Source organism: Hemibagrus wyckioides, linkage group LG05, assembly GCF_019097595.1.
Source record: "Hemibagrus wyckioides isolate EC202008001 linkage group LG05, SWU_Hwy_1.0, whole genome shotgun sequence".
NCBI lineage: Eukaryota > Metazoa > Chordata > Actinopteri > Siluriformes > Bagridae > Hemibagrus > Hemibagrus wyckioides.
This window is the reverse complement of record NC_080714.1, coordinates 15,881,127-15,893,818: the sequence shown is the minus strand read 5'-3', so window position 1 is coordinate 15,893,818 and position 12,692 is coordinate 15,881,127. Positions and strand designations below refer to the sequence as shown.

General features: G+C 38.8%; 1 protein-coding gene across 1 annotated transcript; it reads right to left on the bottom strand.

Annotated features, from left to right (window-relative positions):
- Positions 1-4,152: 4,152 nt before the first annotated feature.
- Positions 4,153-7,535, bottom strand: tspan36 (tetraspanin 36). The gene is made up of 7 exons (XM_058390625.1): positions 7,365-7,535; positions 6,075-6,266; positions 5,865-5,939; positions 5,506-5,601; positions 5,227-5,373; positions 5,024-5,107; positions 4,153-4,899 (listed from the first exon to the last, which is right to left on the bottom strand). Exons 1-7 carry the CDS (start codon positions 7,422-7,424, stop codon positions 4,825-4,827), a joined length of 729 nt encoding a protein of 242 aa, XP_058246608.1. The 5' UTR covers positions 7,425-7,535; the 3' UTR covers positions 4,153-4,824.
- Positions 7,536-12,692: the final 5,157 nt, after the last annotated feature.

The window sequence follows — 12,692 nt, the reverse complement described above, 5'->3', positions numbered from 1 at the left end:
CTCTGAAGCAGTATGACATTCCATTTGGAGTTTGTAAGAATGCATGTAGGAGACGGTGCTGTTCTGTTGAGGCTGAAATGTAACTTATTGTCCTACATTTAGCAGAAACCCACACTGTTCATCACCTCAAGAAACCATGAAGCATGGTAGTGGTGGCATCATGTTGAGGGAATGCTTTTTTATCAACAAAGCCTGGTAAAGTGATTTGAGAGTATGATGGACAAATATACAAGGCAGTTATATAAGAAAATCTACTCCAGTCTGTAAGAGACTTCAGGCAGAAACCATCTCAAATCAGGCACAAGAGGTTCACAGGACAACTCTAAACATATTGTCACAGCTACTCTGGCGTGGTTCAAAACCAACAGAACCTGTGAAAAGACTGTTTATCTGTCTCTGTTCAATCTGACAGATGTTAAGCAATTTTGACAAGAATAATGGGCATACTATGCAGGGAAAGTTCACTTCTGCAAACCTTTAATCAAGTTGTATGAAGTGGATTGGTTTTATACACTCACCTATAACCACTTTGTTTTGGTCAGGGCTGGGATGGATTTGAGGCTTATCCTGGGTATATAGTAGGAATCCACCATTAATGGGACGGCAGGCGTTCACAGGGCATGACAATGTATGAGACAAAGGTTTCCAACCCTAGTCCTAGATGATATCATGATAGATTATAGTTTCAACTTTCATTTCCTGATATTTACATACATCTAGATATGTTAAACAACTTTTTTTGTCAAACAATTTTTCAAATGATCAAAAATACAGGAACCTGTGACTTACAGGTTATTCTTGTTACCCAGATGCATCCTGTTAGATTGACTGATTAAACAATGAATAGCTCTAAATGTCTACTTTTAATCTGATAACCCAGCATGAATAGCAGACAGCTGTCTATGGGAGAAAAGTCGTTTTGAACCTGAGAAACGAGGGGAAATTAATCAGGAATGTTTTGAAAAAGAAAGAAAACCACTGGACTACTAACAGACTTGTCAGCCAAAGAAAACAATGGCAGATAAAGACAGAAAGATTGTGAGAGCTGTGGAGAAAAACAACAGTCAGTGTCATCACCAACATCCTCCAAGGCAAAATATTAGGATCCTTCTGACAGAGACATTAGACATTTAGGGCTGCAGCAGATAGCGTTGCCACCTCAAGGTCCCTGGTTCAATCCTGAGCTCGGGTTACTCTATGGAATTCCTGTACCTCATCCCCATATTTCCATGGGTTTTCACTGCGTTCTCTGGTTTCCTTCCACCTCTAAAACATGCAAGTATGTAGACTGCTCCAGATCCACCTCTATCTTGATCAGGATCAAGTAGCTCCTGAATGTGAGCAAGTGAGAGTATTCCTAGATATTCACTGTAGCATTTGGTTGTTGCAGCAGAAACAGAAGTTATTATTGTACATTTAAATTTATTGTAAACTTGATAAACACATGAACCTCTGAGAATAGCATTTGACTCTAGATAAACTGGGCATTACTTACAGCATGATTTAGCCTACTTACCATGACACCCTTGATCTAATGCTGACATTTATTCGGCATAACAGACTCTCACACTACCCCAGGCTGGAACTGTTTCAGTTCACTGAATCTCATCTTAATTACTTTTAATTGTGTCTTACTCATTATACATGCACTTCACCTTGCTATGACATTAAGCATATAATCAGATCAGATACTGAATTCAGCTTTATTGAAGATTTCCCATATTCACTAATTGCATTGGTTCACTCTTTGACCTCACATAACTTGGTGAAATGACTGAATGCTTAGAAGTCATTGTTTCACTCTAAACCAGATAACCTTAGAATTTTAAAGAGCTCCCAACTTTTTTTTTTATTCCTGCATCAGTGAATAATCTTACCTAAACTTGAACCAATAATTGCTGCTATCATTTTGGTTATAACAAACATCAATCCAACACACTTCATACTGTTTGTCCTTTCCTCCTACAACTGTATAGTGTAATCGTGTATAAGCCTTTGTAAAATAGAAAAGGAAGTTTCATATATTAGTGCGACCCTATTCTAAAATTACTTGCCAAAGCTTTATTTCTTGACAGATGTAAGGATTAGTATGCATTACAGTTTTGCAACTGTAGGCAAATTGCAACTCAGTTTCTCAGAAATCCAAAGCTGTTAACACTAATGGCTGACTTTTCCAGTACACTCAAGCCAAAGGAAAAGTGTCCAGTATTACTCAGAGTGAGGAGTCAGGCAGGACATTAATGGATCAGCTACATTCTACGGCATGGATACAGAGTTCGTGAAGTGGCCAGCAGGAAAGCTGGCTGCCCTCCCAGTGTCTCATCATCAGAAGGGTCAAGTTACAGCACAGTGGGCTGGCAAGGAGGAATAAATAAATAAAGAACAGGTCTGAATTTTCCTCCTTCGAACTGCTTAGTATGCTCTCTGTGGGAGTGATCTGCAATGGAGCTTTTCAAGCTTTCCTTTGATTGGGCCACAACTGTACAGAGAATCTATTACATGGTTTCACAGTGTGGGATGCAATAAGATAGGGGCCATGTTGTGCCATGGTATGCTTTTATTCAATACACAAGCATATGTGTACTTAATACACTTGTAGGCAGTGCCTGGGAATCATAAATCTAGACATGGTTTTGCAAAGGATGCTTAAAGGAAAACCTAGCTTTTCAGTTCATGTAAAAAGGAACAATGAAATAGTTTATGTTCAGAGTTGCAGGGAAAATTAACTTCTGAAAGCATTTTTAATCAAGCTGAATTAAGTGGCTTGGTAAAAATACCGGAACTTGTGACTTACAGGTGATTCTTGTTGCCTAGTTGTGTCCTGTTAGACTAATTGATTAAACAATTATTAGTTCTGAATGTCTACATTTGATTTGATAGATCAGCATGAAGTTCAGACAGCTGTCTATGGGAGAAAAAGCTGTTTTGAATATGAGAAATGGGGGGAAATTGATCAGAGCCACTCAAGTACTAACAACAAGACAGGTCAGCCAAGGACAATAACAGCAGATGAAGACAGACACATGGTGAGAGCTGTGAAGAAAAATCCAACAACAACAGTCAGTGACCTCACCAACAGTTTCCACAGGGCAGAGTGAAGGTATCACAATCCACTGTTTAAAGACCTTGAGAGCAGAAATATAGAGACCATACCTAAAGATGCAAACCACTCATCAGCAACAAGACCAGATCGGAATTTGCAAAGAAATACAGAGATGAGCCATCGTCAGCGTCACAGAAGATGATGCCGTTATTGAAACCAAATATAAAATGTCCTTTTAAGAGTGTGTTCCATTACTTTTGCCCACTTCAACAGTAGTTGGAAAACATTCCAAGTTAACAAACACTGATCTATTGTCCTATATTCCTCTTTTGATCTCAAACCCAAATGTCTTCAGTTTATGACAAAAGCAAAAGAAATGCATTTGCCTTTTCAATACGATACATTAAAATAAAATTTGTTATATACACCAACATATTGTTCACCTCTTTTTTTAAAATATTTGCACTCACTGTCAACACTATTCTTTTGCACAGAGTTGGCGTTATATGTCCTTTTTGTCTGGACTTTCTTGTCATCCTATGCACTTCTGTTGTATGTTTAGTTTTTACTAAAGATTACACCTTAAGTATAGTTTAGCTTTATCTCCATGTTTGTCTGTGTCACCTGTACTTTGTCTTTGTTCTGTGTAGCCTTTGTAGACCTTTGGTCTAGGAGGAACGTTGTTTCATTTCACTGTGTACTGCATCAGCTATATATGGTTGAAGTGACAAAGCTTCTTTGACTTTTGAACACATTTCTGCATCTGTATAGACAAATACTGCCATCTGCTGGTCATTCTACTGTATATTGTACATATTTATGGGTTTAGGATTACTAGACTTGAAAGCACATCATACATGAGATTCTTTAAACACTTTTTATTCAGACAGTGCATACTTCATTTTTGTTTATCTTTTATCTATCTATCTATCTATCTATCTATCTATCTATCTATCATCATTATATTAGTATTATATGGTTTACAATTAAAGACAATTTGTTTTGCATTGGAAATAACAGTAAAGCTTAATTAGTCTCTGATCTCATCCGGTTCATTTCTCAGGGACCAAGAACGTTGAAAAAAAAAAAAAAAGATTCAATGCAAACGCTTATTCAATTTAAGACATTTATTTTATTCATATGTCAGTGAGATTAAAACTCAGCAGGTCAGCATTTAATACATAAATCTGTGAAGCGTAAGAGCCTTGCAGAAAAAATATTTTCCAGGCAATCATGACCAGTTCAGCAACTAAACATGAAAAACGCATGAATACATACATTACTTGTCCATTTACATAAACAATACCTACAGACGAAAACATGTATACAATTAAACAAATTGCAATCCATTTTTTAATTTTTCTGAATTCAGTTCAGGTAATTGGCAGAACTCCCTTTATTGTTTACATTTAAAATAATTGGAAAGTACATGCTAGCGTAGAATTCAGGAAAGTTGAGAGGAAAGACACATAGTAAGGTGCACTGTCTAAGGCACAATAGTCAACCAAATGGTAGGAATATAATTTATCTTAAAAAAACAAAAAAGAAAATTTTTTTGTCCTTTCACAAACAGATGAGTGGTGTGCTTTCTACATTTCCCTAAACTATAGTAAGATTCTTGCTTTTCTACTCAATGACTACATTAAAACTCAAAATACTGTACCATTAAAAGGGACAAAAAACATGCATGTGTGATGTACTGTCGCCACTGAGGTTAGGAAACATGTCAGACTTTTTTTCTATACTGATAATGAAGAAGCTGAAGCACTTTGCAGAACCTTTTATGAATACAGTGGCTGGTAGTCATTTCTCGAGCTTCGGCAGGCAATCATACAGATGCTGAGTATGCCAAGTAACTGAAGAAAAGAAAGAAAATCAATACAGCTCTCACATTATACACCAGTATTACAGTATTACACCATTTCCACTAAACATAGCAGACTAGGCACAGGTGGGGTACAAATTATAATCCAAATATACCTTCAGGATAGCAAATCCCATGACGACCAACAAGCCTGTACTCAGCACATTCTGCAGCAGCTGCTCCAGTTGAGTTTTACATCCCTACAAATACACAGAATTAATTGCACAGTTAAGAAGACAATTTTTCACCAAAATACAATAAGTGCTGATATCGGAATTGTTTAATGTGTAAATTATTGTGTTTTTGGAGTTCTGCTTACTTTTGTATTCAGCAGCTCTGGGTGGTTGAACTGTCCAGTGCAGGTGGTGTTTGCTTTGCAGCATGAAATAGGCACAGACTTGTTATGAGAAATAAAATAAGGCCGAGTTGACCAGTCGGTGTAGTTCAACACCCCACAACATTTCAGCTGGGAAAGGAGAGGAGGAGAAAAAAAAAAAAAGGACAGGAAGACATATGGCATCAATGAGAAACTCTACAGCTATTCAGTTGTTTTAAATTTTATAGATTATACCTAATTAAAAAAAAAATTATTGTTTACCTGAGTCTGCAAGTAATCCACTGTCTTGGATTCAGAATTCTTACCGTCATACTTCTCAAAAACTTCGTTCATTGATTTGTCCAATTCTCCATTTACCTGTCAGTATATTCAATTAAATTTTTATCCACATAGCACTTTTCACAATGGACAATTATCTCAATTACATGAAATCTAATTCACAGCCATAAATCATCCAAAGAGAAATTGTAGCCTTTGTATTACTCAGGTTTTATCTGAGATACTAATGAATGGGAGATTTGTTACTTATAAAACTGAATGTCGAACTACGAGCAAAAAAAGTAGACACTGAAATTGTACAGTGTTTATAAAACCACAACTACCAAACCAGGAAAACTCACCTTGGCTCTGTAGATTACGCCAAACACTAAGGCAGTGACCTCCGCAGCAAAAATCAGTAAAATGATGAGTAGGAACTGCATGCAAAACAAAAATACATATGAATATAGGATGTTTTTAAAACTATTTACTTCCCCATATTATTTTAGAACTGACACTCAAAGCACTGTGTTTCTTATTTACATCCTGTCAGAAATGTGCACCATACTCACAAAGCCTAGGCCAACTCTAGACTCCCTCAGAGTTGCACAGCAGCCAATTATGCCAACGATGAACATAACGATGGCCACAGCGAGAATGATGGCTACAGGGATAAAGGCATATTTGTCAACCCTGAAGCCGTCAAAGTTCTTGTAGCTGCTTATGACATATGAGCCAACAAATGCAAGAGCTGCCCCTGCCACCTGGAGAAAGATGCGCAATAATTAAAACGAGAACATGTGAGCAACTTCTACTAATCACAATATCGTGATATATTGGGAAATGGCTGCATGACACACAAACACACACACACATGTAAACACACCCTGGTGCAAATATATCCCAAAAGTCATTGGGTAAATGAGTGATCTAGAATATTAACGCAATAGTTACTATTTTGCCCAAAAAGTATGGGTCAGCTGGTTTACCCAAACATCACATGATGAGGTTCTCTTACAGCAAGTCCTAGATCTTGGTCATAAGACTAAGAGTAACTTTGTTCCTCTAATCTTCAGGTCTTGTGCCTCAGATATCAGCATAAAAGCCCTAAAGGCCTAAGCTTTGGAAATTTATTAAAGGAACTCTCAGTACAAACTGAACAGACTGAACTGCGGGTGTTCCTTGTTCAATTTTCTCATCTTTTGTCATCTTATATGTGTAACATTTATTCAAATACAACGATTACTATACAACTAATACTCAATACTGCTATATTGACGATTGTAGAGAGTTGCTCTTTTCTGTTCACTGATTAAAGGAAAAAACAAGCGTCAGTTCCTCAAGAAAGAACCTGAAAATGAGAACTTTCATCATGTATGCAGATTTTAAAGTTTTAAAACGTATACACAGGGCAGAATGTCATACTGAGGCAAGCAAAAAGTACCTGAAACTTTTCCCGCAACAAAAAAAAAAAAAACACAGCCTGACCATTACGTCATTGAATGTTTCCGGATACAACGCTAAGCACAAGCTAAACAGAAGCACAGCTAACCAAGCAAAACACGTAAAAAAAAAAAAAAAAGAAGGAAAGAAAAACAGAGTCACTGGTATTAAAATCCTTTCTTAAACCTAAAATACGACGATTACACTTCACCATACGTCTAGAAATGGAAATAATTATTTTTTAACCACACAGTTTGATCTATTCTGTTGTCACAAGCAAAATTCACCCAAACATGATCAGCGATATTAATTAAAAACATGTTAAAAAATCTTCTTGGGATTAATCTGTAAAACGTTAAAAGATGGTATTAGCTACAGTTTCGTTTACAGCGAAGCTGGCTTTACGAGAAGATACTCACCCAAAATATTAAACTAAGCAACAAAAGGACGGTCTTGGACGCTACGATACCGCAATCCATGTCTGCTGTAAGCTACCTGCTCAATAACCGCCTGGTTTATGGCTGATTAAATAACTTGCCTTGCTCTGTGAAAGAACACAACCTTTACACGCCTTTAACACTGACGCTTGTGTGGCCTTCACGGTTGCCAGGTATGCGAAAGAAAAATCACCCACAAACACACCCAAACCTGTCTAACATGTCCACCTAAACCAACTCGGTTTTAAAAATTTAATTTGGCATTCTGAAATGACCCCGATTAAACTTTTCACCATGGTTGTTAATTTATATTAAATAAAAGGCTACGCGAAAAAGAGGTAGCTTAAATCAGTTAGACAATATGTGACGTCCATGCCTGTGAGTTAAACTAGTGCCAGCAGAAACGTTTAAAAGTATATATTATATTCATGTACCATTAGGAATAGGTTATAAGTAATTGTTTTAGTAAATGTTTTCATGTCAAGCGGGACCCTATAGTGGCTTAAGGTAAACATGATGATTTGGGTTGAAATATCAGGCAACACGCACACTCCTGTGTTTGTGATTAATGTAGCTCTGCGACAAGCTCTGAGTTGAACCGAACGCTAGGTGGAAACATATCCGCATTTTTAGACCCGGAACCACTAGAGACCCAGCAACAAAAATGGCGTGGATCATGAGATCAGTGACGGAGGGGTTTATTTTTGTGTTTACCCAAATTCGTCTACACACTCCAAAATGGTTAAGAACAAATTAACAAGCAAACCAACTGAGCAAGCAAGCAAACAAACAAAAAGCCCAAAAGAAAGAAAAATAAAAAATAAAACCCAAACATTTCCTTATCTCTAATGGTACCACATCTTTTCTATCTGTGTGTTTTCACCTGGAAGAATGAACACATAGTTTATTTTTTAAAGTGATTGGAGGGGTGTAGAGAAAAGCTTTAAAGGTAAACTACATTCTAGGCAAATGATACACTATATTGGCAAAAGTTTTGGGATGTCTGCCTTAACATGCACATGAACTTAAATGAAATCCCGTTCTTAATCCGTAGGGTTTAATATGGAGTTGCAGCTATAACAGCTCAACTCGTCTGGGAAGGCCTACACATTACACTTGGCACAATGCAGTCTGGTAAGTACCCTTCTCCCGGCAACTGCCAAACCCAGACTCGTCCATCGGATTGCCAGACAGAGAAGCATGATTCATTACTCCAGAGAACATTTTTCCACTGCTCTGGAGTCTAGTGGTGGCATGCATACACCACTTGGTGATGTAAGGCTTGGATGCAGCTGCGTGGCCATTAAAACCCTTTCCATGAAGCTCTTTATGCACCGTTCTTGAGCTAATCTGAAGGCCACATGAAATTTGGAGGACTGTACTGTAGCTGTTGACTCTGTGGCTGTCCTACCATTTCTACCTTTTACCTTAGGAATTTCTCAAACTGCTGCTACAAAGGTGGTAGTGCACAATGGTGTAAAATCCCTTTGTATGCTGCAGCATTACAGTTTTCCTTAAGATGCCCAAACATGTTCCAGCATGAGAGTGCCCTTGTGCAAAAAGCAAGGTCAGTGAAGACATGGTTAATCAAGGTTGGAGTGGAAGAACTGGAATGTCTTGCATAGAGCCCTGAACTCAACCCAAATGAACACCTTTGGGTTGAACTGGAACACGGAATGAACCAGAGACTTTCTCATGCAACATCAGTGCATGACCCTTACTAGTGCTCTTGTAGCTAAATGGACAAATTTCCACAATTTAGTGAAAAGCCCTTCCAGAAGAGTGGAGATTTTTCTAATTAGAAAAGCATGGTAACCTTGGAATGGGATGTTTAAAAAGCAAATATTGTCATGGGTAAAAGAAAGCACACACTACTTTAATTGTATGTTTTTATTTATCAGGGTTGTATGGTATGGTTCTCACCAATGACTATACACCTCAGATAACAACAAAAGAGAGAGTTTTAGAGAAATCCTGCCGCAGCATATCAGTGGGGTTAAGGTTAATGAAATTTTAATTTATTTTTTTTTTTTTCTTTAGTCATTCTGATGTTTGCTGGTTTTGGCCCAGCTTAAGCGGCAGGACAGATGGCCTCGTAATTACTTCAAGAATATTTTAGTGGAGTTCATCGTGGTCTCAAAGACTACAAGTTTCCCGAGTGCAAAAACGAACATTTCCACAATTTTTTTATTTCATTGTCTGTACCGCTTATCCGATCTATGCTCAGGTCAGAGGGAGCCTGTGCCTATCTCAGGCATCATCAGGCATCAAGGTAGGATATACCCTGGACAGAGTGCCAACCCATCGTAGGGCTCACACACTACAGGCAATTTAGAGACTCCAATCAGTCTAGAGGCATGTCTTTGGACTGTGGAAGGAAACCCATCAAGAGCGAGACTTAAACCCAGGAAGCTGGATGTGTGAGGCAAACATGCTAACCACTCAGCCACCATGTCACCTATTTCCCCATGATTTCATTAATTCAAAGGATATTGTTTAACAATTTTTCATGCTGTCATATTCTTTTTGGAGAGAAGGCGTGTTTTCCTAGGCAGACGGTCATGAAAGGCATTTTTAATTCTTTTGCTGATTGTGCTGTCAGAAAAATAAACAGTTTATGTGTCTTGTAGATCACATGATATAGCTCTCGTACTTTTCTATATATCTCTGTGCATTAAACGATCTGACCTTGGACTGAATTTGCTGGGATGCACACTCCTGGGAAGATTGGCAACTGTCTGAAGGCTCTCTATTTATAAACAATCCTTCTGACTGTAGAATGATGAATTTCAGATTGTTTGGAAATGGCCTATACATATTGATGAGCAGTAACAATAGTTTCTTTAAGCTGATGTTTTTTCTTCTTGCCATGATGTGTACACACACACACACACACACACACACAAACACTTGAGTGCTCCAGCACACCAAACTGCAGTCACATTTCTTGACTATGCTTTGTGACTAAGTGACTTTTGGCCATATAGATTTAACAAACTCACTGTGAGATCCCACAAATGTGAGATCCCACACTGGGCTAACAGCTAACCTGGAAGATAAAAGTACCTCGTTCTCTTCAGAAAGACTTATGTCACTTATGTATGAGTCCCCAGCACAGCACTATCCACAGTACTGTGATGTACTGAAATGATCAACATGTTTACCTTCAGTCCGGCAGTGCACACCGATCAGGCATAACATTATGACCACTGACAGATAAAGTGAATAACAATGATTATCTCCTCATCATGGCACATGTTAGTGGGTGGGATATATTAGGCAGCAAATTAACATTTTGTCCTCAAAGTTGATGTGTTAGAAGCAGGGAAAATGGGCAAGAGTAAGGATTTGAGCGAGTTTGACAAGGACCAAATTGTGATTGCTAGACGACTGGATCAGAGCGTCTCCACAACTGCAGCTCTTGTGGGGTGTTCCCGATCTGCAGTGGTCAGTATCTATTAAAAGTGGTCCAAGGAAGGAACCGTGGTGAACTAGTGACAGGGTCATGGATGGCCAAGGCTCATTGATGCACGTGGGGAGCGAATGCGATGCACCTGTGTGATCCGATCCAACAGACAAGCTACTGGTGCTCAAATTGCTGAAGAAGTTGATACTGGTTCTCACAGAATGGTGTAAGAATACACAATGCATTACAGTTTGTTGTGTCAGGGTGCCCATGCTGACCCCTGTGCACTGCTGTAAGCACCAACAATGGGCACGTGAGCATCAGAACTGGACCATGGAGCAATGGAAGAAGTGACCTGATCACGTTTTCTTTTACTTCACATGGATGGCCGGGTGCGTATGCGTTGCTTACCAGGGGAACACATGCGACCAGGATGCAGTATGGAAAGAATGCAAGCTGGCGGAGGCAGCATCATGCTTTGGGCAATGTTCTGCTGGGAAACCTTGGGTCTTGCTATCTATGCGGATGTTACTTTGACATGTAACACCTGCCTAAGCATGGAAACGGTATTCCCTGATAGCTGTGACCTCTTTCAGCAGGATAATGCACCATGCCACAACGCAAAAATGGTTCAGGAATGGTTTGATGAGTATAACAACCAGTTTGAGGTGTTGACTTGGCCTGCAAATTTCCAGATCTCAATCCAATCGAGCATCTGTGGGATGTGCTGGACAAACAGGTCCATAGAGACCCCACCTCGCAACTTACAGGACTTAAAGGATCTGCTGCTAACGTCTTGCTGCCAGATACCACAGCACACCTTTAGGGATCTAGTGGAATCCATGACAGGTCAGGGCTGTTTTGGCAGAAAAAGGGAGACCAACACAATATTAGGCAGGTGGTCATAATCTTATGCCTGATCAGTTTATGTGCAATTTGAAATTATGTGAGACTCGGGAATATTTGAGGTTCACTATAATGTATATCAGTATTGCTTTGAATATGTATTTAACCATCCTTATGGATTATTACTAGAGAAATGTGCAGTTTTAGGTTTTAGGGCAAAAAAAGTAGAGAAATTTTGACAAACTAGCAATCATGGAAAGTATACAGACTTAACTTACAGTAGTAGTCACAAACAAGACCCCAGCCACACACACACACACACACACACACACACAATACTGCAATACTGTAAATAAGCATGAACACACTACTTCATACCTTAAGATTACAGGGTGAAGAGGTGAAGAAGGTACTTGAGGTTAACAGTCTAGAGTAATGGAGAGTGTGGGAAAGAGGTAAAGAAGCGAGTGCAGGCAGGTTGGAACGGGTGGAGAAAGGTGTTGGGAGTTATAAAAAAAAATATGAGCGAGAATCAAGGGGAAGGTGTACAAGACAGTGGTGAGACCGGCCATGCTGTATGATTTAGAGACAGTGTCACTGAGGAAGAGACAGGAGTCAGAGCTGGAGGTAGCAGAACTGAAGATGTTGAGGCTCTCTTTGGGAGTGACAAGGTTGGACAGGATTAGGAACGAGTACATCAGAGGGGACAAAGTTAGGGAGGCCAGATTAAGATGGTTTGGACATGTTCAGAGGAGGAAGAGTGAGTATATTGGTAGGAGAATGTTGGACATGGAGCTGCCAGGCAGGAGGCAATAAATATATGTATATATATATATATACATACATATACATTTTTTTTACCATGGTTATATTTAATCTTATTGTGTACACCTTTTTCTTCAGCACCAAAAATCCTTGTATGTGCAAGCATACTTAACAAAGCAAATTCTGATTCCGACTTGTGATGAGTCAGCACTTGGGTTTCCATACAGCTAAAAATAACTAGGTATATATATTTTCATTAACTTTCCTAGTATGGCAATTGCATATTCATATTA

Coding starts and splice junctions, on each gene's coding strand:
- tspan36 (XM_058390625.1), bottom strand. CDS start 7,424: ATGGATTGCGGTATCGTAGCGTCCAAGACCGTCCTTTTGTTGCTTAGT. Junction 5,940..6,074: donor CTAGAGTTGGCCTAGGCTTT/GTGAGTATGGTG, acceptor TTTTGCATGCAG/TTCCTACTCATCATTTTACT. Junction 4,900..5,023: donor TGGGATTTGCTATCCTGAAG/GTATATTTGGAT, acceptor TCTTTTCTTCAG/TTACTTGGCATACTCAGCAT.